This window comes from Euleptes europaea, chromosome 6 (genome assembly GCF_029931775.1).
Source record: "Euleptes europaea isolate rEulEur1 chromosome 6, rEulEur1.hap1, whole genome shotgun sequence".
NCBI lineage: Eukaryota > Metazoa > Chordata > Lepidosauria > Squamata > Sphaerodactylidae > Euleptes > Euleptes europaea.
This window is the reverse complement of record NC_079317.1, coordinates 51,257,955-51,281,215: the sequence shown is the minus strand read 5'-3', so window position 1 is coordinate 51,281,215 and position 23,261 is coordinate 51,257,955. Positions and strand designations below refer to the sequence as shown.

At 43.0% G+C, this 23,261-nt stretch overlaps 1 protein-coding gene across 1 annotated transcript in view; it reads left to right on the top strand.

The window, feature by feature from the left end:
- Positions 1-22,690, top strand: part of RPAP1 (RNA polymerase II associated protein 1) — a 49,572-nt gene extending 26,882 nt beyond the window's left edge. The window contains exons 14-24 of the mRNA XM_056851749.1: positions 78-235; positions 525-704; positions 6,771-6,972; positions 8,312-8,421; positions 11,168-11,363; positions 15,043-15,192; positions 15,898-16,040; positions 16,878-17,682; positions 18,710-18,886; positions 21,157-21,213; positions 22,504-22,690. Coding sequence (XP_056707727.1) covers positions 78-235; positions 525-704; positions 6,771-6,972; positions 8,312-8,421; positions 11,168-11,363; positions 15,043-15,192; positions 15,898-16,040; positions 16,878-17,682; positions 18,710-18,886; positions 21,157-21,213; positions 22,504-22,659 — 2,334 coding nt within the window. The 3' untranslated portion in view covers positions 22,660-22,690. The remainder of the gene's footprint in view (positions 1-77; positions 236-524; positions 705-6,770; positions 6,973-8,311; positions 8,422-11,167; positions 11,364-15,042; positions 15,193-15,897; positions 16,041-16,877; positions 17,683-18,709; positions 18,887-21,156; positions 21,214-22,503) is intronic.
- Positions 22,691-23,261: the final 571 nt, after the last annotated feature.

Here is a 23,261-nt window from a genome sequence, read left to right as displayed (position 1 = left end):
CCTGGGCCCTGAATGTTGAGGTGTATTTCCCTCCCCCTCCCTTGTGACTTACTCAACTTTCTGTTTATTCTTCTTAGCTTAATAAGTATGAGATGAAGAATCGGCTGAGTCGATTTGTAGCCGAAGATCCCAAAGACCTTTCTCTGAGGAGAGAGGAGGCCATAAGGCTGAGCACTGAAGCTTTCCGCTTGTGGGCCGTGGCAGCTGGCTATGGTCAGGCCTGTGATCTCTACAGGTATGGGGTGGGTTTCATAACTTGGTGGATAAGCCAGTGTTCCTGTGTTCAAGATGGCAACCCGTTTGAAAGAAGTCATTTTCTTTCCTTCTTTTTTCCCATATGGCAAAGCAATTAGTTGATTTACCAAGTAATTAGAAGAAATCCTCTTGTGTAATTTATAAAATTCTGCTCATGTTGAACTTTATGAATATGGAATTTTTATTTCTGGTTGGGAGTGTTTTAAACTATCAGCAAATGTAAAGTCTGTAGTTATAATGCCCCCCTCCCCTCTTTTGTCAAATTGCAGGGATCTTTATCCTGTGCTGGTGAAGATGATTCCATCCCTTTCCCATTTGGTGAAGAGTTCTGAGGAGAATACATCTATTTATAACCTTTCTATTGAGAGAGCCACAGCCATAGTGACCCTGCTTTCCCAAATAACTCAAACTGCTGGCTGCAGAGCAGAACTACAGGCCCGGCTCAGCAGGTACCATGATTGTCTCTTGCCATAGCTTAGAAACACACTGACCCTTGTTCTGAAGCATCTCTTTGGATTTCTAGGAGTGGCATTTATGTCAGGCTGACTTTCATGACACAATGGAATGTTCATTCTTCTAGAAAATTGCCCTTTTCAATGACTGTGTAGCAGTTATCATAAGTATATAATTTGCTTTGCGGAATCAGACAATGTTCCATCAAGTCTGGCATTCCAACAGGAGTTATGCAGAGGTATGTAGCAGCTCACAGGCAGGGTGTGGCAGGGACAGCTGTGACTTTTTGTGTGATCCCAGCATATAGTCTTGAATAATCTTTGTGCATCTTGGTTCTGATGACTGGTTCAGACCATGGCACACAGGAAGTCTCAACCTCTGAAAGTTCATCTTCAAGAAGAGGCCATGACTCAGCGGTAGAGCACAGGCCTCAATCCCAAGCATCTCTTGGTAAGGGATCTCAGGTAATGGATGTTAGAGACTTTTTCTGCATGAGACCCTGGAGAACCCCTCAGGATTACTGAATGAGAGATACTACTGATCTGTCTCAATATAAAGCAGCATCACATAATCCACAAGATAAGGGCAAAGATTATTTACAAGACCAGGCTCAGCAAAGAAGTATCTGAGGCAGGAAAATGAGTTTGTGAATAATACAACATTGCTTGCCTGTATTCTTTAATGTTTTAGAGAGATTTCGTTTTGACCTTGCACTATGGGAAGTTCCTTTTTTAAGAATTTAGAATATCATCACTTGTCAGATATTTGTAATGCTTAAAAAACTATTTGGTATAAAGTAGACAGCTGAAATTCTGCCCAGAGCAAAGGGAGTGCTTTCTTACAATGAGAGTAGCAGTTAATGAATTTGCTTTTTGTGAAATAAGGTGAAGCAATTTCCCAGCTATTCTTCCCAGCTGGTTGCAGAGATATTGTTTACCCATCTCAGTAAAGTGATGCTTTATGTGAAAAAGTGGATCTAAAAGTATTGGACTGACCAGTCATCTGCGAAATGGGAAGGGGAAACACGAGAGGGGAAGCTGATACTGTTTGCAAAGCAGCTTTCTTTGATTTTACAAAATGCAGCTTGGAATTACCACTTCCCTGTGGTTCTCTTAATTGCAGTGCTGGATTATAAAACACAAAGGCCTGTTGAAAACATTTTTTAAAATCCTTTGCAAAGGGAAAATAATCTATTTAATTCTTTTGAGTTTAAAAATGAGTGAAATTAACATGACAGAAAGCAAAAAGCCTTAATAATCAAAGGGGTTTAGATGTAAAAGGTAAAGATAATTTTAAAATTTTATATTCAAAAGCTGTATAAATCATAGCATGAGAAGTGGTGACACCTTTCACTGGAGGCAATTTTACATTGTAGAATCTTTTTAGGGAGGCAGTTCAAAAGAAGTAAATATTTGGGGCATCTTAGAAACAGTTTTGTTGTAAGATTTTGAGCATCATTTTACTGGCATGAAAAATTAGTGCGATGGTCTGATAGTTGCTGCAGTCTTTGGTGTCTCCTTTTTTTGGAATTGGAATGTAGATTGAGCATTTTTAGCCTGCGGACCATTGTTTTGTTTTCATATTTGTTGGCATATTCTTGTTAAGATTTTGTTAGACTCTGTTTCTGGGGCTTGAAACGGCCCTTTGATATCTCATCTGCTCCTTGTGATTCGTTTTTCCCAATTGCTCTCAGTGCAGCTTTCACTTCACTTCCTAAAATTGCAGGTTCTTCAAAAGATTCATCTTCGAAGGAATCTGTCATCCTTTCATCTCTTCTATATAGTTCTTTAGTGTACTGTTCCATCTTTTCTTGTGTCCAGTTAACGTATTCCCATGTTGACCTTTCAGTATTCCTAACTGCTTTAAATTTCCCCTTGATTTCTTGGATCTTGTGGAATAGATCTCTTGCTTTTCCTTTTTTGTTGTTCTCTTTTGTTTCTTTACATTCGTTATTATAATAGTTCTCTTTGTCTTTATGAGCCATTCGCTGGAACGCTGCATTTAGACTTCTGATTCTCTTTCTGTCACTTTTTTACTTTTGCTTCTCTACTGTCTTTAGCAATTTTAAAAATTTCATCAGTCATCCATTGAGGCTGTATGTGTAAATTAAATAAATCAGGCAAGAGACCTACTGAGGCAATCACATGACCATGTCTGCATGTGTGACTTGGTACCACACTCTCTGCAGCCGACATGCTCAGTGCACCAGTTGTATCACATCAGTTGTCCTTTATTAGGGGAATCCTGATAGTTCTGTATTTTTCCTGTGTGTTCTATTATGCTCCTTTACTTTTCCTTCCATTCTTTTCCTCCCCAGATGTGGGAGGAAATAGTCTTTTGTAGAAGAAATTAATAGTGGTATTCCCTGGGGATTCAGTATTGAGTCCAGTGAGTGTCTGTATTTATTCCTGCTGTGGAAGTGGAGGTAGGCAGTGAATTTGATTGAAAACATAATCATTTGGGTGGGTGTGAATAACTAGCTTGGTGAAGAGCTGTAGGTTGCTCTAATGAAACTGTGAGTAGAGCAAGTGTAGGAGCACTTTGAAATAAAGCAAATGGGAAATGGTATTGTAGGTACACACCAGGTAAAAATCCCACCTTGTCCCATGGAAGTTAATGACTGGTATATTTAGCAGCAAATGCTCTTGCAGGTATAATGTTTTTATCTGGGTAAATTTGTCGTAGATGGCTAAGATGGATAACACATTCATGTTCATTTTCTTATGATTGCAGTGTCCACATAAAAACATCTTCAGTTTAGTATGGAAGCCCAGCAAGCTCAGATGATCTTCTCTAGGAGATCTCCACAAGAGGAACCTTAGAGAATGCCTAAGGTGATATCCTGTGGAACTTTCTACTAAAGTATTTCCAGCAAAGAAAGCAACTGGTTCAAATGGGGAAAGACAGGCCCAAGCTAGTTTTTGAACTGTGTGCCTGGAAGTGCTGAAGAAGCCAGTGCATGCACTTTGTAACCAGTGCTGTATTCTTATCAAACAATTGTGGTACATGAACCTGGAGAATCTTTATGCTTATGTGCTCTCTCTCCTTCCTGCTCTGGGAAGGGCATCTTGCAGCTTGGGTTACTCCCATGACCACTGTGTCCCATCTCTTTGAGAACTTTGTAATCTGGTCTAGAAGTATCTCATCCAAGTCCTCTGCCTGGTTTAGTGATCGATAACAGACCCCCACCATATTATCACGATTATTTCTTACTCCTTTTATTTTTACCCATACTCAACTGAACTACCTTGCTCAGAATATTGTCGAAGGCTTTCACGGTCAGAGTTCATTGGTTCTTGTAGGTTATCCGGGCTGTGTAACCGTGGTCTTGGAATTTTCTTTCCTGACGTTTCGCCAGCAGCTGTGGCAGGCATCTTCAGAGTAGTAACACTGAAGGACAGTGTCTCTCAGTGTCAAGGGTGTAGGAAGAGTAATATATAGTCAGAAAGGGGTTGGGTTTGAGCTGAGTATTGTCCTGCAAAAGTATTGTCCTGTAAGTATCAAGATAATGTGCTAATGAGGGTATGGTATGTTAATATGGAACCATTGTATCCTGAAGTGATCTGTTAATGTGTGTAATCCAAAGCTAATCTGTATGGCTATTGTTGAATGTTGTCTTTGTCTGGAGGTTTTTCAGGGCAGGAAGCCAAGCCTTATTCATTCTTAAACTCTCCTCTTTTCTGTTAAAGTTGTGCTGATGTTTATGAATTTCAATGGCTTCTCTGTGCAATCTGACAAAATAGTTGGTAGAATTGTCCAGTCTTTCAGTGTCTTGGAATAAGACCCTGTGTCCTGTTTGTGTCAGTCCATGTTCAGCCACTGCTGATTTCTCAGGTTGGCCAAGTCTGCAGTATCTTTCATGTTCTTTTATCCTTGTTTGTATGCTGCGTTTTGTGGTCCCGATGTAAACTTCTCCACAGCTGCAAGGTATACGATATACTCCTGCAGAGGTAAGGGTGTCTCTTTTGTCTTTTGCTGATCGTAGCATTTGTTGTATTTTCTTGGTGGGTTTAAACACTGTTTGTAGGTTATGTTTTTTCAAAAGTTTCTCCATCCTATCAGTGACTCCTTTAATAAATGGCAAGAATACCTTTCCTATGGGAGACTGTTTTTCTTGAGTTTTCTGATTTTTGTTTGGTTTAATGGCCCTTCTGATTTCATTCTTGGAGTAGCCGTTTGCTAGCAGTGTGTGATTTAGATGATTAGTTTCTTCCTTGAGAAACTGTGGTTCACAGATCCGTCTTGCACGGTCCATTAATGTTTTGATTATTCCTCTTTTCTGTCGGGGGTGGTGGTTGGAGTTTTTGTGTAAGTAGCGATCTGTGTGAGTTGGTTTCCGGTAGACCTTGTGACCTAACTGAAGGTTTGATTTACGGATGACAAGGGTATCAAGAAATGGGAGTTTACCCTCAATTTCCTTTTCCATGGTAAACTGAATGTTTGGATGGATATTATTAAGATGGTTTAGAAAGTCCATTAATTTTTCTCCAACCACCACCCCCGACAGAAAAGAGGAATAATCAAAACATTAATGGACGGTTACACAGCCCGGATAACCTACAAGAACCAATACCTTGCTCAGATTCATGTATTTCTTCACAAGTGTACACATCTTTGACATACAATGCTACTCCTTCCCCCTTCCTTATCTGTCTATCCCTTCTAAACAAGTTGTACCCCTCAATCTTAATATTCCAATCATGAGTGATATTCCACCAAGTTTCAATAATGCCAATTAGGTCAAAATCCCCTTCCTGTATTAGGGCTTCAAGTTCTTCCTGCTTGTTTCCCATACTCTGCACATTAGTGTACAGACACCGGAATCCATGGTTTATGTGCCCCCAGGTTTTCGTTTCTGAACTTACCCGCAAGTTTATGTTTCCTCGCTTACATGGCACTCCCCTCAAATCTTTATTGTTCATTGAACTTCTTGAAACATAGCCCTTAAGAGGGTAAGGGGTTGATTCTGTGTACATAGATTTGCAAAGGGGCAATGGGATTACAGTCTTTTTCTCAACTCTGTATGTTTTTTATAACATTTTTGCTGTGAAGAAGAGGCATGTTATCTCTGCAGACACAAATCCACAGTTTTGAGAACTGCAAAACCAAGCATCTGTGACACTATCTTAGATAGAAAAACACCCCAAAATCATCTTACAGAAACCTCTGGAAAAGCATGACATAGTGAATTAATTAATGGAATTCATTTACCAAAAAAATTAAATATTGCGTGAATATACAGCCTCATGCTACATAATTAAAAATGAATCCTTATTTCATAATGAGTAACCTTTGGACTATAATGTATCTTAAATAGAAAACTCTCTTTAGATGGATTTTTTTTTATAAAATGCTTTTTGAGGAAAAATCTAATTTAATTTTTTTGTATAGGTATACAATCAATTTAAACACTCTCATACCTGTCCTGTTGAATGCCACAAGGTTCCATTTTGTCACCTGTGCTGTTCAATATTTATATGAGGCTGCTCACTAAGATAGTCTAGAGAGCTTCAAGGTTGGATGTCATCAATATGCAGACGATAGATAGCTGTATATTTCTTTAAGCCTTAAGGCTTTTTCAGGTTTGTAGATCTGTGTTGTCTGTTGATGCCTCCAGTCTCCAGATTTATCCACAGATTTGGCCATGTTGAGAATTAGATATATTGATTAAAAGGTTACATGTGATTTGTGCTATTGATGCCTTGATCCATACTCTAATCTCTAGAATTCTTCATTAGCTCCAGACATAGTATTTGTGTTGATTTCTGAATATTCTGCATAGATTTTTTTCTGCTTTCTTCATTTGTTCTTTTCATTTCTTGTTTCTCTTGTCTTTCCCCCCCCCCCCCCGTTTTATTTGGAGCACAGGAATCTTTTACTTTAAACTGAATGCAAAGTTTTGTGCTTTCTCCCTTTGTAGCGCAACGAACTTGGGTTGAGCAACAAATTCAGGCTGCCAGCCAACCTATCAGTTTGTGGAAAGGACAGACCTGAACAGCCCCATGGCTATTGAATTTTAAGTTTCCTTATGATCTTTTTACATTTCTGTTAACATTTTGCAGGAGTGGCCCAGAAGATGGAGATCAGATTCCTCCTCCACCAGTCTCCTGGAGTCAGGTGTCAGGTTTCAGACCCCTCATTGAAACTAACCTGAAAAAATGTCTGAAAGTAATATCTGAACTGGATACCTGGCAGGCACTGCAGCCTCTTGCAACAACCTATGTGATCTACCTGGGGTTGTATTACAACAACTGCAGTCAGCAGGTGAGGCCCGTGGAAATGCTGCATTCTCTTCTGCAGGCGTCTTTTGCATTGCTCTTATCCACTACACAAAGCTTTCCAAAAGGTTTGGAATGGAGTCCAGGAAAGGAAGTGTAACGGCCTAAAATGAACTCTTTGGTAAGTGCAGCTTACCTCCAGTGACTTTCAGTCTGGTAATCTCTTGGGACTTTCTGTAAAGTGAAATTCCCATTGTTGTATTGAGAACGTACACAAATAGCCATGCCACAGCCTCATGGTTGATTCCATTATAACCTTTCCTACTCAGTTGTAATTTCTGTAGTCCATAGGTATATAATCAAGGATTCATCTACTTAATCTTTACTGGGATAACTCTATGGATAATTCTATAGATTCAGATAGGACTCTGGGATTAGAATGTGGAACCATCATGGAATATCATTTCTTCATGCATGTTCAAGAAGTAATGAAGCTTGGTTTTCAGTTTAGGTGTTATCATTGAGGTGGAGCCTCAGGATCTTACTTGCAATGAACTATCAAAAGTTCTTAAAATTTCACCAAGCAAATGAAAGTATACATTATTAAATGTTGGAATGTGTTAAAAAAATTTTTTTTAAGTTGAGGACTGTGAGTGAAATCTTTGTGCATTCTGCATGTGAGTGATGTGGCTGATTCATCCAAAGCATGCCTGTGCTGCTCCCGTGTGTGTGCGTATAAACAGAATGAAAGAAAAGGAAGTGGAAACAGAGATTCTGGTGGGACGATGACAAGATCAGTGCTGTGTGTATTTGTTGCATAGTGTTCTGTTTATTCAGATCCTTCCCTAAAACGCATGAGGAAGAGGGGATGGCTCTCAGTTAGAAGGAAATGGAAGTGCCCCTTCCCCATCAGCCATTTGTTCCACATACCTTGGCACTCTTGATCAGCTGCTGATCCTGCAGAGAAGACAGTCATTCCCTAGTGGCTCGTCTCTTTTTTTCTTACAAGGGGCAGAGTGATTGGACAAAGGAACGGGACTCCTTGTCTTGGCTTTGTCAGACACTTTGCATTGTTTAGCCTCCCGGCTGAAATGCTAAGGCAGTTGGCATTAGATTTTGCATCGCAGGCCCAGTCCCTGTCCTTCAGTACAACTTGTATTTGAGGGCTCTTAAGAAACATCCGTAGGCAGATGTGTTGAAAGATTGTATCCGTTCATGGAAACATACTGTCCTAGGTATCCTAGGCATCTGCAGTGTTCTAAAATGAGAAGGAAACCAAATCATTTGGTCTGACCTTCTTGCCTGCTATGAATTATTATCACATGAAAGTGAATTATTATCACATGAAAGTCTTCATAAAATCTCTTTTTCCGTCTTCTCCATAGCCGTCAGTAAATGCTGTAGACTGCTTGGAGGAAGTGGAGCGACTGACCTTTGAGGTGGTGCTGCCTCTCCTCAGCCAGCCAGCCATGCAGACCCAGTGGGAAATGCTCAGGTAGAGATGTTCCCAGCACACTTGCTGCTGCGGGTCAATAAGCCAGGGGGAAATTGTGTTCTGTCCTCATCCTATCCAGAGGTGGTACGATACTGTAGAGTCCTAGGCTACTAAAACACCTCAGCAAATCTGAAATTCCTTTGATCCAATAGACCAAGCTCTGTGTGGTCCGTGATTTTGCTGACGTTCCCAACTCCATTATTGGCAAAGGGGGAATACAAAGCATGCTAATGGGCCAGATCAACAACCGGCTTTGCATGAGCATTCTCTGTGGTTACCCCCACCGTATAGAACGGCCTGCTTGAGGAGTCCTCAGCTTGATCTGGCAAGGCAGCCTCAGCATGTATGTTGGAATCTTTAAGGACAATCATCCTTAATGTTCTCAGTACCATGTCCAACATCACCTCCGTCAGCTTAGCCAGAGGCCCTGCTGGCAAGCTAGGCGGGTGATACACCAGCAGTATCCCTAATCTCTCTGGGTGCCCAACACATATGCACCATATAACAACACAGAACATGTGACTTGCTCAGCTTTGTGGGTCCTCAGAGGAACTAGGAACCCCAGAACATTGTCCCCTTTGTGCCCCCCTCCCAGCATCCCTTGTGATTATTGCAACAAGATTTTTTTTTAATCCAGTATAGAACGGCAGGGTTTGTAACCTTTGTTCGAATCTTGGAGCTTCAAAAATTTTGAATCAGTTCTTCCACACACAAAACATACCTTGGATTTCCTTTCCTTTCATTTTGTATTCTGTGACTTGATGGCAAAATCACATCACATTCTGACAAACTCACAGATTCTGACAAACTCAGCCCAGTAGGATTGATGAAAATCCATTTTTGTATTAATAAAGTCATGAGCTTTCAAAAGTCCCATTTATAACACAAATGGAAGTTAGAGAGCTGTGTGTGCATGAGGTTGATTTTCTCAGTGGAATATCAGCCCTGAAGAAAAATGGCTTTCACCTGCCTAACTGAACTCAGAGACAATACCCAGCCACATTAGCAGAGCTGGTTACCTGGGCAGGAGGATTCAAGCAGAGACAAGTTACATAAGAGATAAGATCCTGGAAAAGTAATTATTTTTTAAAGGTTGGGGGTGTTTTGGATTTCTTCTTTTTGTTGCTGAGGAGTTATACAGGACCCAGCACTACTACTAGAGAAGCAAATTCATGCAGCTGCAAAACAACTTTCTTCCAACTTAGTTTAACCTGAAAGATGCCCCCCCTACCTTAATTCAGCTGATCTGGCCACAGTAACATCAAGACTAGACTACTAGAAGAAGAAGAATTGGTTTTTATACCCCAATTTTTTCTACCGTCAAGGAATCTCAAAGTGGCTTACAATCACTTTCCCCTCCCCCCCAACAACAGGCACCTTGTGAAGTAGATGAGGCTGAGATTTCTGAGAGAACTGTGACTAGCCAGTAGGCTGCATGTGGAGGAGTGAGGAATCCAATATGGTTCTCCAGATTAGAGTCCGCCGCTCTTAACCACTGCACTGCACTGGCTGTCCATAATAAGCCCGCCCTCAGAATCAGCTGGGAAACTCCAGTTTGTGCAAAATGCCATGGAGCTCAATTATGATCAGGAACTGAGTGGTGTGTGCATATGGCAGCCCATTAGTTACTGGGTTCAGTTCAAGGTACTGGCCATCGCATACAAAGCCCTTCGTGGCCTTGAACCCTCGTATCTGCAGGACTGCCTCTCCTCCTCTGCCCCCCACCACAACTTTGCTCATCTGAACAGGGCTTTCTGCAAAAGGGTGAGATCAACAACTCCTTATCCACTGTAGTAGCCCCCACCCTGTGGAGTAGCCTGCCTGAGGAGGTCAGGAAATACATTTGGCTTTTTCCAAGCAATGTAAATCAGAACTGTTCAGGAGGGCATTTTTATAAAAGAATAGGGCTGCATTTTAACAGAATGATTCAGGAAGACATTTGAATAGCGAGAACACAACTGTGGACTATACTGCTAATTTGCATTATCTATTGCTGTGTATTTTTTCTTAGTCACACTGTATTATATTTCTACTTCAGTAATACCATTTCTTGCATTGTTTAACATGGCATGTTTAATACTGATACTTAGTTTCAGAATTCGGTAATCCTAGTCCTATTACATTGCTCATTAGATCTCTCCTCATGCTGTTGTTTGTACGGGCTTGCATTATGTAGTCCACCCTCTCAGTGAGAAAGGCGGACTAATTAACATAAATTAATAAATAGTGAATAAATATTGGATTTGGTCGTTTATCCCTGTGTGCTGCAAGGAAGTCTGGTTACTGAATAGGAACAGAGAGCTTTTCTGCTGTGTTCTGCTCTGTAGAGGAGGATTTTTTTTTTCACATGGTGGATTTGCTTTCAAAACTATATATAGCAGGACCTCTGGCCACATTATAATGTAATGATCCAGCTACTGCCACTCAGTGTGGGGGTGTCTAAAATTTTCCATGCAGTTAAAGGCAAGCTTGTTTGAATAAAAACATGACCCTGAAATAATTGATGGTAAGCTAAATACCATTATTGTGATGTTTAAAATAGATGTGAATCCATTGAGGATCCATCAGTACTGGCAAAACATTCAATTTACTTTCAGCGTTGTATTGAAGTACAACTGTATTTTGTTTATTTTGAGATGGTTTACTGCATGGATTAAAAAAAATAGCCTTTTTTCTCAGTAAAAGTAATGTCTTTGGTGTATTTTCATTCTTTCTCTTTGTCTCTCTCCTTCCCCGCCCCAAACAGGCCATGCTCAGTTCTGTGCAATCCTCTATCCTGTTCCCCAGCACCAGAGTCTCTCCCCAGTATCGTGTCTCTGAGTTGCACAGGAGGCAAGTCCCCGACGAATTTGGTGGGCTCCAAATCACCATTCGCCTTTCTGACTTCCCTCCTTGCCCTTGTCGACAGCATCACTCGCATCCATAAAGGGCTGATCGGCGAGGTAGGTTGTCATCATTTTATTAGGCTGCTGTTTATATGGGGGAAGGAAGTGTCCTTAAAGTCAGCCACTGCCATAACTGGGGCAGTGTGGCAATGGCAGGGGTCACCCAGTTATTACAAAACAGAGTTGCAGGAGCACTACGATAGCATGGTGGTCAAGCAGACTGGTATAAAGCCAGAGGTATGCTGGGTGAGCCCTACTAAAACATCTTTGGGCCTCTTTAAAGGGAGTGGGAAGGCAGGATAGAAATATTTTAATAAATAAAGCTAGCAGTTGTATGTATAGTAGGAAAGTCTATTCCCCTCTAATCCACTTATTGCTGTTGTCATGCTTAAAAGATACCATATACTGTACAGATATAGAAGCAGTTACCAACTTCAGGAGTCCAAGCAGAGTGCAGATGGAAAGGCTAGAAAATACTAGTGGGTAGTGATTGCTTGTTACAGATCTGAAAAGTTATGGTGTGGATTAAACTGACTGAAAGTAAGAATGAGGGGAAGGTGAAAGCTACTGAATAAATTTACAGACAAGTGGGGGGATTCTAAACTCTTGGAATGCTAGTTCCTTAAAGAAATGTCAATATTACAGTACATTTTATAATAATGGGATCGTATTGAATGTACATCAATCACATTTTTTCTACAAAATATATTCCAATGAAATAACAGCACTTACTTGTGAGAATAGCCTTTGCAAACACCCAGAGCAGATACCTGACTCTGCATAAAATAGGTGCCAAGAGTTACAACAGTGCATACTGCTTTATGCACAAAGGCAATCTCGACCCTATTCCACACCACCCCTTGACACAGATGAGCAGAGAGGGTTGCAAGCAAAAAAGAAGACATTTGCTTTGGCCTTGCTTTTGCATTTGGTAGTATTTAAATTAACAAAGGCACTTAACTAACCAGGTTAATTTGGGCACTGACATTTCTGAAAAGGCTGCTCACTCATTCGGGCTTCGAAGTATTTATTCTCCTGCGGTACAAAGGGCCAAAGTTAAACAGAATGCTGGAAGATCCATGAATATTTTAAATTGCTAATAGCAGCTTTAGGTGATTGTTCTAGCTTGAACCTAAAGTTTATTTATTCTGTTTCTATTCCGCCCTTCCTCACTAAGTCAGGCTCAGGGCAGCTGACAGCAAGTTCCAACAATATTAAAATCGTACTACATGTCATTCATAACCAGAACCCTCAATTTCTGATAAAATACCAATGGCGCACTTAAGACAGTAACGGGGAACCAGTCAAAGAGGAGGGAGGGAAAAGGGACGGAAAAGGAACAGACAGGGTACCCTAGGGGAATGGGGTATAGAAAATAGGTAAAAAATGGAAATGATGGGTAGGTAAATGTAGGTAAATAGGGAGGCTAGCTTAGATGGAAACCATCGCTGTCCTCAACCATAGGCCTGGCGAGACATCTCAGTCTTACAGGCCCTGCGGAATTGCACCAAGTCCCACAGGGCCTGGCTCTCACTTGACAGAGAGTTCCACCATGCTGGGGCCAGAGCCAGAAAGGCCCTGGCTCTGGTTGAGGTCAGCCAGACACTCTTTGGGTCAGGGACCACCGGCAGGTTGTTCCCTGTTGAACGTAACATTCTCTGAGGGGTGTATCGGGAGAGGATGTCCCCCAGGAACGATGATCCCAGACAATTTAGGGCTTTAAAGGTCAATATTAGAACCTTGAACCTGATCCGGTACTCAGCCTGGAGCCAGTGCAGTTGGCAGAGCACCGGTTGTACATGCGCTCTCCTTGGGGTCCCTGCAAGAACCCTTGCTGCCGCATTCTGGATCAATGGAAGTTTCCAGAGCAGCCTCAGGGTAGCCCTACATAGAGTGAGTTACAGTAGTCTAATCTGGAGGTGACCATTGCATGGATCACTGTGGCTAGGATGAGATAGGAAGGGCACCAGTAGCCCGGTGAAGATGGAAAAATGCCAGTGACCTCCAGTTACTAACAGAATGTAGTTTTTTCACCCACCTTGTGGGATAATCTTGTGAGGCTGTACACTTGTGGGTTGGTGAGGTGCACAACAGATCCTCAGCTAAGAGAGAAATCCATTTGTAGTGCTTCATTTGGCTTCAGGTGTTTTGAGTATGTGCTGAGGGCCAGATGGAAGGTCTGGGTGCTTTCTTATGCAGCAAGCAGGGTCTAATAATCTGGAAAATATCACTTCTCCTTTGGTAGTTTCTGCCAAAGAACAGGTTCTAGCAGCTGATTTGCTGCACGTGTGGGTGCCATTTACTAAGCAGTCAAAAACATTGGTGGGTGGGGACGGAGAAAAATCTGGGTTCAGCCGAAGGGGTTCAAAGGAGGCAAGTAACTGCAAATTCCTTCTTAGGAGCTTAGGTCTTTATTTGGTTAATCATGATCAAGGAAAGCATCTATCCCTACACGAGTTCAAGACCTTGACCCTTGAACAAAGCAAAACTTACATCCTGTACAGACAAAATTACAACACTACAGAAAAGTAAAACTTAGCCAATTATTGATTAACAGCTCAATACTGCACCAAATGAGAACCAATCCGATACTTACTCTTTCAATACCCTTAATGCTTTTCCTTAAAACATTTCAAGACTCTTACTAACTTGTTTGTCTCACGATAAACTGTTTTTCTTGCGTAAATATTTGCTAGCAAAGCATTAACACTGCTGACAAGCTTATTTTAACCTCTTAGCTAAGTAGGATATGGGTTAAAAAACATTATTTCCCTAACTCAGCAACTAACCTGGTACTTACAGCTACTTAAAAGTGCAAGGCTAGTACATTTCTATGACTGCTTGATTCAGCATTCTAAGGCGGCTGGGATCTGGCCTTTTCTCCTTGACATTTTCTCCTTCAGTGGCTGGGGGGCTCCAGTCCCACTCTCCCTTCAATCTGCTGCTACAGTCTACTGGGCCCCTCCGACCTCACAAGTGAGAGGGGAAGAGATTAAGCTGACACCTGAGTCCTCCCCTCTGTCCCTGGCGCTTTCCTTCCTCAATGGGAGAAGTGTTCCGCCTTGAAAGACAGCTTCGCAGGCTGTTCAAGCCCCATAGGTGCTGTGGAACACAGGCAGGACAATGCTGCTGCAGGCGTCTTGTTTGTGGGCTTCCTAGAGGCGCCTGGTTGGCCACTGTGTGAACAGACTGCTAGACTTGATGGACCTGGGTGTGATCCAGCATGGCCTTTCTTATGTTCTTAATTTACTGACCCTTCATGGGTGGAGGGCCTCCAGCATGTGGGCAGGAGCTAATTTCTAGGCCTCCTGACCATCAGGTGTTGCTGTCCAGCCCCCTTCCCTGACTCCTTCTCGTGAAAGCTGATCCAACTCTTAACCTCATCTTCCCCTGCAGCCCCTGCCTCCGTTCTTCTGATCAGCTGTGTAGCAGGTGAGGATTTTAAGGACCCTGCTGCCATGGCATGTACTGATGCCACTACCCTTTGCCAGCCAACTGGGTGCCAAGGGAGCCTTAAGAGTCTAGGCAGCTATAGTGTGCCCCAGCCACACACCCCACTCTCTTGGCTTTGATGGGGCAGCAGGCGGTCACCGCTCCTGGAGGCTGATGTTGCCTCCCCTCCTCAGAGCTACCAGTCAGGAGAGTTGTTGCCCATGTCTTACAATCAGGGTGAGACAAAGAAGCAACAAAAGATAATTTTCTCTCTAATCTAACTGTTGGTCACTGTTTTCTACAGTATGTATGTGTGCTACATACAAAGGGTCTGAATGACTACCTGCTCCAGAGTTGGACCACCGGGCCACCTGCTATTTTCCACTCTTCAGTGATGCTCTTGCGCCATGAATACCACCTGCAATATTTTGTGCTTGCACTGGCTCAGAAGATGGTGAGATCTATGCTTCAAACATATATTCTGATTTACTAATAATACATCATTTAGGGTGGAAAGGGAGAGGGGTGGAGGGTACATTTGTAGAGAGGCTGGGCCTTCTTTGATAGAGTGTGGGGCCTGCTGATTTACATTAGTGCTCTCTCCTTCCCCCCGCTTTCATTTGGAAAAAAGAAGCCACAAAATGTTGTGCACCTGCAATGTTTGCTGCGCAGGAGCACATAACAGCTTACTAATAACACAGAGAGATATAGAGGAGTCGGATCCTAGGATGTTTTCAAATGGCTCAAATAGTCCAGGTTTGGAGGAGTCTCTGGGCTGATCTTGTTAATGTTCTTGTCTAAACTAACCACAGAGTGAAAATGGGAGCCATTTACTTTGAAAAAAAGCTGTCAAACTCCAAATATTGCCAATGCAGTGTCTCTGTCTTGCTACATCTGTTGCCACACCAAATGTATTTATTACAAAATAGTTTGTGTTAGGCTGATTTGGCAGCTGTGTGAAAGTTCCAAAAGATAGTAAGGGGAACACAAGTGCTGAGGACATTGATTTAAAAATTGTCCCCTTTTGCCGTTTGAGTCTTGCTTTATTCTTGGCTCAACGAGCCCTTCTTCCACTTTCCTATACCTGTGTCATTGGAACTGAATGCAATATTTTGACATATTTTGAAACATTTTGATAGGGTTTTTGTTTCATGTGCAGGCAGGCGCTTGTCCAGATTATGGCCAGCATGCTTCACTCCATCACTGTGTTGCCATGGTTTTGTTAAACCGTTTGTTGCCAGGCAGTGAGCACCTGGCTCATGAGCTCCTGTTGGGCCTTGCCTTCAATCCCAAACTGATTCCGTAAGTTTCTTTCCCTCGCATCTTCCTTCCTTCCCTATTACTTCCCTTGAATAACCCCATTTCTGTTCTAGAGCTTGAGGCACAGAGAAATCCTTTGGAAAAGAAGGGGGAAAGGGTTTAGAGAAAGGTTTGGTTAAAATAACAAGGAAAAAAGTAGATCTTGTTCTGTGGCCTGTTTTGTTTCCTTCCAGTGGACATTCTACTACTGTCAAAACTAAGGCCAAGTTGAGTCCCAACCACTGCTTCCATGCTCTTCCTTAAACACAACATCTTAGAAGTGTTTCTTAGGTGCTTACCACAGCTAGCCTAAGTGATGAGCTGGAATTTTTTTTGGGGGGGGGAGAGGCGATTGTAAGCTGCTTTGGGACTCCTTAAGGCAGAGAAAAGTGGAATATAAAACCCAACTCTTCTTTGTTTGGCCCCCCAGGGCAATCAGTTGGCTGCTGTCTAAAACAGGATGCTGGACTAGATGGGCCACTGTCTGATCCCGGCTCTACTTATGCTCAACCATCTTATATGTTCTTAACCATCAGTGTGATGTCCTGTTTGTGAGCTCCCCAGAGGTTCCATCTAGTCACTGTTGCTGAAGATGGAATGCTAGGCTAGACTGACCTCTAGTGTTAATCCAGCGAGGCAACAAGTACATTCTAGCAGCACATTCTAAATATCAGAAAACGTTGGCAATAGCTTGGTATCCTGCTGCATCTTTATCGGCAAACAGGGCGATAATGCACTCTGTTGGGGATTACTGCTGTGCTATAGGAAATAGCAGTGTGCCCCTCTTGATTAGTAAAGGGGAAGTGCCAACATGTATCATCTCTTTCTTTTTTTTAACAGTGAAGGCCAAGCAGGGGGGCCAGAGGCTGCTGACTTCTCGGACATCCTGCACCTGGGCTCAAGGGCAAAGCTGAGGCAGCCAGGCTCAGCGGCTTCCATTTCTCCCCACCCCAGCCGCGGAGACTTACTGAAAGAAGCTTACCAGCGCCTCCCGCTTATCCAGACTTGCTACCTCTCTCATTTTGTTTACTTGGAGCCTGCACTTGCTCGTTCCAGAGATGCATATCAAGGAAGAACTCACCTTGTCCAGTCCATGCTTCTTCCTGAGGTCAGAGGACCTATCCTCCCTTCTGACTGGCCTTTCCTCCCACTTATCAGCCTCTATAACAAAGTGACCGGTGCCGAAACGCGGTGGGCTGCCGTGAACTCTTTTCCCGCGGATCTGGTGAACGTTGTGACCCAGAGCTTGCAGTGGATCCTCCTCTTGGAGACCTGGAGAGCCAGAATCCTTCAGGGAATCTCAGCAGCAGCCAGACTTGCGAGGCTGATGTATGTCTTCCTCACTGGCAGTGACTTGTTCCTGGAAAGTGCTGTCCATTGTTACATGGCTGCTCTTCTCTCACTTTATTGCCGCAACAAAGTCCTGGACTCCTTGGACTTGGACGCTCCCCTCCCTGGTTTAGCTTCTTTCTATGACCTCTACATCAACCTCCTGGAACAGTTTGAAGGAGTCTCCTTTGGAGACGCCCTCTTTGGAGTCTTTGTGCTTCTTCCTTTACAAAGGCGGTTCAGCGTCCAACTAAGGATGGCGGTCTTTGGAGAGCATGTGAGCGCCTTGCGGGCGCTGGGGGTTCCACTCCAACAGGTAGGTCTCAGGTGTGTTCCTGGGTGGACCATTTGCCCAGTCACTGAAATGTACTTGTTTCTTTATTTTAAGAGGGTATATCCCACTTCCTCCACTTTCATGCAAAGTTAAAGAATAATAAAAAATGAAGTGTAGTGAGATTTCAGTTGATGTGAGGATAGTTCTGAATCCTCAGTGGGGTATCTGTTTGCTGTTAACTCCACACCCTGATTATGATGCACATGCATTTGCAAAGTATAATTCAGCACTTTCATTTCATAAATAAATTTAATTGACATAGATCGGTTAGTGTTAAATCACATTGTGATGTACGTTGTATGTTACCCATTTCCCACACAGTTGCCTTACACTGAGTCACATCATTGGTCTGTCAGTATTATCTACTCTGACTGGCAGCAGCTATTGAGAGTCTCAGGCAAGGGTCTTTCACCTCACCTGCTACTCAGTCATTTTAACTGGAGCTGCCAAGGATTGAATTTGGAGGGCTTTAAGAGGGGAGTGGACATATTCATGGAGGAGAGGGGTATTCATGGCTGTTAGTTAGAATGGATGCTAGTCATGCTGCTTACCTATTCTCTCTAGTATCAGAGGAGCATGCCTATTATTTGGGTGCAGTGGAACACAGGCAGGATGGTGCTGCTGCACTCGTCTTGTTAGTGGCTTCCTAGAGGCACCTGGTTGGCCACTGTGTGAACAGACTGCTGGACTTGATGGGCCTTGGTCTGATCCAGCAGGGCCTTTCTTATGTTCTTATGAATTTAGGACTTTCTGCTTGCGAAGCTGATGCTCTCCTGCTAAGTCACAGCCCCTCTCTGCATTGATTATCATATACAAACCTTCTGTAGAGTTAATTCTCCTCTACCTTGAGTTCAGGAAAAAACCCATCCTCTAGCCACTGGGACCTTGGGTTGCTCCTGATCCTGAGCTGCTGCTTCCTCTTCTTTGCTTATTATGGCTCAAGTCCAGTGTTCTTTTGTGAAGAGAATATTTCAGGGAAGGTGAAGTTTCTTTCTTGGTTTCGCTGCAGTTCCCTGTACCTCTGGAGCTGTACCTCTCCCCACCCGAGGACAATCTGAATCTAGTGAGGCAGTACTTCCGGACTCTGGTCACAGGTGTCTTGCGGCAGAGCTGGTGCCCTGTGCTGTACGTGGTTGCCGTGGCTCACGTGAACAGCTTCATTTTCTCTCAGGAGAGCACAACGCAGGTATGTGACAATCTTTCAGTTAAACAAAAAATGTCTGGCCATGCTGCATCCTGTTAGTGCTGTGGCAGTGTCCTCTCTGTGCTGAGCCCATTTCTTTCCATTTGTGGTAGCGTTGAAAGCAAGGGACTTTTAAGATCGAAAGTTTTTTTTAAAATATTTTATTACATTATTTATAGTCTGCCTTTCTCACTGGGACTCAAGGTGGACTACGCAGAGTGAGTCCATACAATCAACAAGATGGAACATTCAATAAACAATGAAATGGGTTTTGGGTTGCAGAACCAACCAGAAAACTAACAAACAGAACTGAAGCAAAGCATAAGTGTTAACATGACACATTAAATGATTGTTAGTTACATAATAGGATCCAACTTATATCAAACTATATACAGTAGTTTAGATCACAGTCCCTAATAATTTATCCAGGTAACTTTGTGAACCATTTTGTACAGTGCTACCTTATTGCCTGCATAGAAAAGCCCTCTTGAATAATTCAGTTTTTGCAGTTTGCAGAAAGCCAGGAGAGTGGGGGCCTTCCTGACCTCCTCAGGCAAGCCATTCCAGAAGGTGGAGGCCACAGTGGAGAAGGAAAATGTATGGGCAGTTGTTGATTTTGCCCATTTGCAGGTTGGCACCTGCAGAAGGCCCTGCTCAGATGAGTGAAACTGTTGTGGTGGAGCATAGGGGGGAGAAGCGTTATGATGAATGTCTTGTGCTTCACTGCCATCACACTCTTCCAGAGTCTCTTGTCCCATCTTCTCCTTTAAAGGATTTTAAAATGTAGTGCAGAGAGTTTGCAGCGTCTTTGTTCTTGCAGGAATTGTTATCTCTCTGTTCAAGGGGGGGAAAACTTCTCTTATGGAGTCATGGTGTGAGGCCAAGTGATTTCAGAGAGAATTCTGATCACTTCTCTGTGCATTACAACATGTGCAGTCAGTGAGTAATGGGCATGCAGTCTGATGGAGGTTGCCTGAAGGGGTCCAGCACTTTACGATCTCCCTTTGATCTTGGAGGTAGTCCCTCATGTGTTGAGGAAGGGCTGAATCCACATGTACCAAAGGCAGCAAGTAGCAAAACCCAGAATGGAGCTCAGAGCTGCAGCCACCCCTTGCCTGCCCATTGATGTTCTGTCCAGGGATTCCCAACTCAGACCACCTTGAGGCCCATTTAACTTTTATTATTAGCTCATGTTGTGCTTGGTGCACACTGAGTTGCATGTTGTACATCACTGCAGTTTAGCAGGGGAAAGCTTGTGATTTTCAAAACCATAGTTCTGTTATAAAAATCCATTTTATTACACTGTACTGCAAATATAAAGAACAATAAAATAAGTCATATAGTTGATAAATAGGTGCCATTTTCATTCATATTGATAATCTCAGACAATGGAGGGTTTTTTTAATCTTACTTGCTTACGTTATTGGATTTTTATCCTACCTTACATCCAAGGAGCTCAGGGTGGGTTTTGTCGTCTCCCCACTCCTCTGATAAATCCTCACAGCAATCCTGTGAGGTAGGTCGGGTTGAAAGTGAGAGTGTCTGGCTACCCAGCCCATGCTGCACTACACTAGCTGTCTTGCCTCTTGGGATTGAAAATGTTGTTTTGCATGCTCTGTGTTGCTTCTCACCGATGGGCCATGCAGTAGCAGCAATCCATGCGATGCAGTCTAGCATCCCCCTATCTGTGCCACTGAAACTCCAGGGGAAAGTGGGGGGTTCTCTGCTCCTGGGCCTGTTAGGCAGTGTGCCAAACATTCTCTGCCTCATTCCAGCGGCTCCCACTTGACAGTCAAGGAATGTAGTCATGGCAAGAGCTCACACATTGATTACAACTAGGAATCTCATCCAAGTAGGTCTGTTTTGCCTTTTTTTCCCCTTTGCATCCTTGCAGGTAACTTGGAACATTAGGATACATGTATAGGCACTTTGTGGAGTCCCTTCTGGGCCATGGATTATGGCATATGAAATCACTTCTTAGACATGCCCTGGTCTATAGAACTGATGGGCCCAAAATCTAGTCTATAGAGACCACCCCAAGAAGCCAAGATGCATTTAGGTGTATCTTCACTGATTCTTCTGCCCATGCTACACCCGCCTCCTCATGAGGGGAGGAGAAAAAAGGTTGACATGGAAGCTATAGAGATTTCAGTTGTTGCAGATTCAGTGTTGCCTGTACTAACAGGACAGGAGTACCAGAGAATCACAGTTCTTGCTACTAGTGAAGCAGCTATAATGATCTGAAGTCTAATGTTTTCTGTATTTTATCTCAGGAGATTGATGTTGCCCGGAAAAACATGTTGCGGAAGACCTGGTTCTTGGCAGATGAGGTAGGCTCTCTGCATCAGGCTTTCAACATCAATCTTGTAATACTAAGAGTGGCATTTTACAGCTGCAGAATTATCATACTGTGTTTATGTGGTATGTCTGTGTATACCTGGATTCCCGGTTTTTGATTCAGCACCTCTGCTTACTGCATACAGTTGTGTGGATTTCTGTATGGGCATCTTTTTCCTGTTCAGACAAGCAGATCAAAGGAGTCATGGGGTCAATGGGGATGCTGAAAAACTGCATATGTACTCTTTTTTTGCTTTGCACAACTTAGTGCTAAGAGCCAAGTTGGTAAACCAGCTCCCGTGGGAACATACATTTCCAATGCAGGCTCAGGCAGAGCGCACTTCTGGGGAGAGGGTCATTTGGATATTGGCTTAGATCCAGTGATGTGCAAGCAGAAACATAAATGGACTTAGGGCAATTCCACTTGCGCAAGATCCTTGTGTAATACTTAGTGCTTTCCTCCCTATACATTATAGTGTCCAAAAATTGGTTGCAGAAGATCTTGTGCAAAAGGAAAGAGGGGGTACATTAAGTTTGACTCAGTACAAGCAGCTATTGTGGAATTGAATTTCTGCTTGCACAAAAGCTCTAGTGCAAATGTAAATTTTGTGCTGGATCCAACCCACTGTCTTCAGTGTGCTCAGTTTTTTTTTTTTTTTTTAATTACTGTTGGATTACGCCCAAAGTGGAGCTATAGAGTGGGGAGAGAATTCACATGCACTGTTTTGATCCACGAGCTCAGTGGAATCAAGCAATCAATTGGGAAGACTCGGGTTCAGATGTGATCCCAGCTGCCTGCCAACATGCTTGAAGGCCTTAGGCAAACTCTCCACCATCTGCAGCATAATCTGCAAATAATTGTTGCCTGTATTATTTCCCCCACATTGTGTGACAAGTAGCTGTTGTAAGGATTACTAAAGTCATATAATTGTGCATGAAGCACTTTGAATACTAGAAATTTATTGTTATTCATTTCAAACTATAGCTATATTTGCTAGGCTTTTATCAGCTGTTCAGTACTGAAGTACTGATCAAATGGGAGTTTTACAACAGATGCAGTAATTGGATGAACATCACCTGGATGGAGCACAACATTTCTGTGCCTTCCCTTGCCCCCTCTCAGAAAAAAACATTGTTGCATTGTCTAGAAAGAGTTATTGTTTCTGGTGTTTTTTAGTATTTGTATTTATATTTCTAGAATTTATATGAGATCCACTGGGAAAGCCCTTGTGCATTTTCCTTCTTCCTTCCAGCACTGCTGAATTTACTACCACTTCTTGCAGGTGTTAAAGAAACATCTTCTCTACTACAAGTTGCCCAACAAGAATAGCCCGGTAGGTTTTGACCTTTATGAACAGCTTCCTTCAATTCGACTGAGGCATTTGCACACAGTGACTATGCAGGAGCATAAAGAGGGCACATCGCTGTCAGATTTGTAGCGAAGAAGCTTCAGGACTGGATGGGACAAAAAGGGACAGCAGGGCTTGAGCCAGTGGAAGAGACTGGCGATCTCCATGGTGTTTTGCCCGAACTTTGTGAACCTCGGTCTGGCCTGGCCTTTGTAGAACAAGGAATATCTTCCCATCACCAGGAAAAAAAAGAAGAAAAAGAAACAGTGTATGCTACTGAGAGGAACTCTGACCAGTTGTTTTGATAAATAAACTTCCATTAAAATGCATGTTGTTGGTAGGATTTATTGATTTGTAATGTTGTAAGGGAGCCCTGTGGTGCAGAGTGGTAAACTGCAGTACTTCAGTCCAAGCTCTGCTCACTACCTGAGTTCAATCCCAACGGAAGTTGGTTTCAGGTAGCCAGCTCAAGGTTGACTCAGCCTTCCATCCTTCTGAGGTCGGTAAAATGAGTACCCAGCTTGCTGGGGTTAAAGGGAAGATGACTGAGGAAGGCACTGGCAAACCACCCCGTAAACAAAGTCTGCCTAGGAAACGTCAGGATGTGACGTCACCCCATGGGTCAAGAATGACCTGGTGCTTGCACAGGGGACCTTTACCTTTTAAAGGAGCTTGCCTTAGCCTGCTCTTAT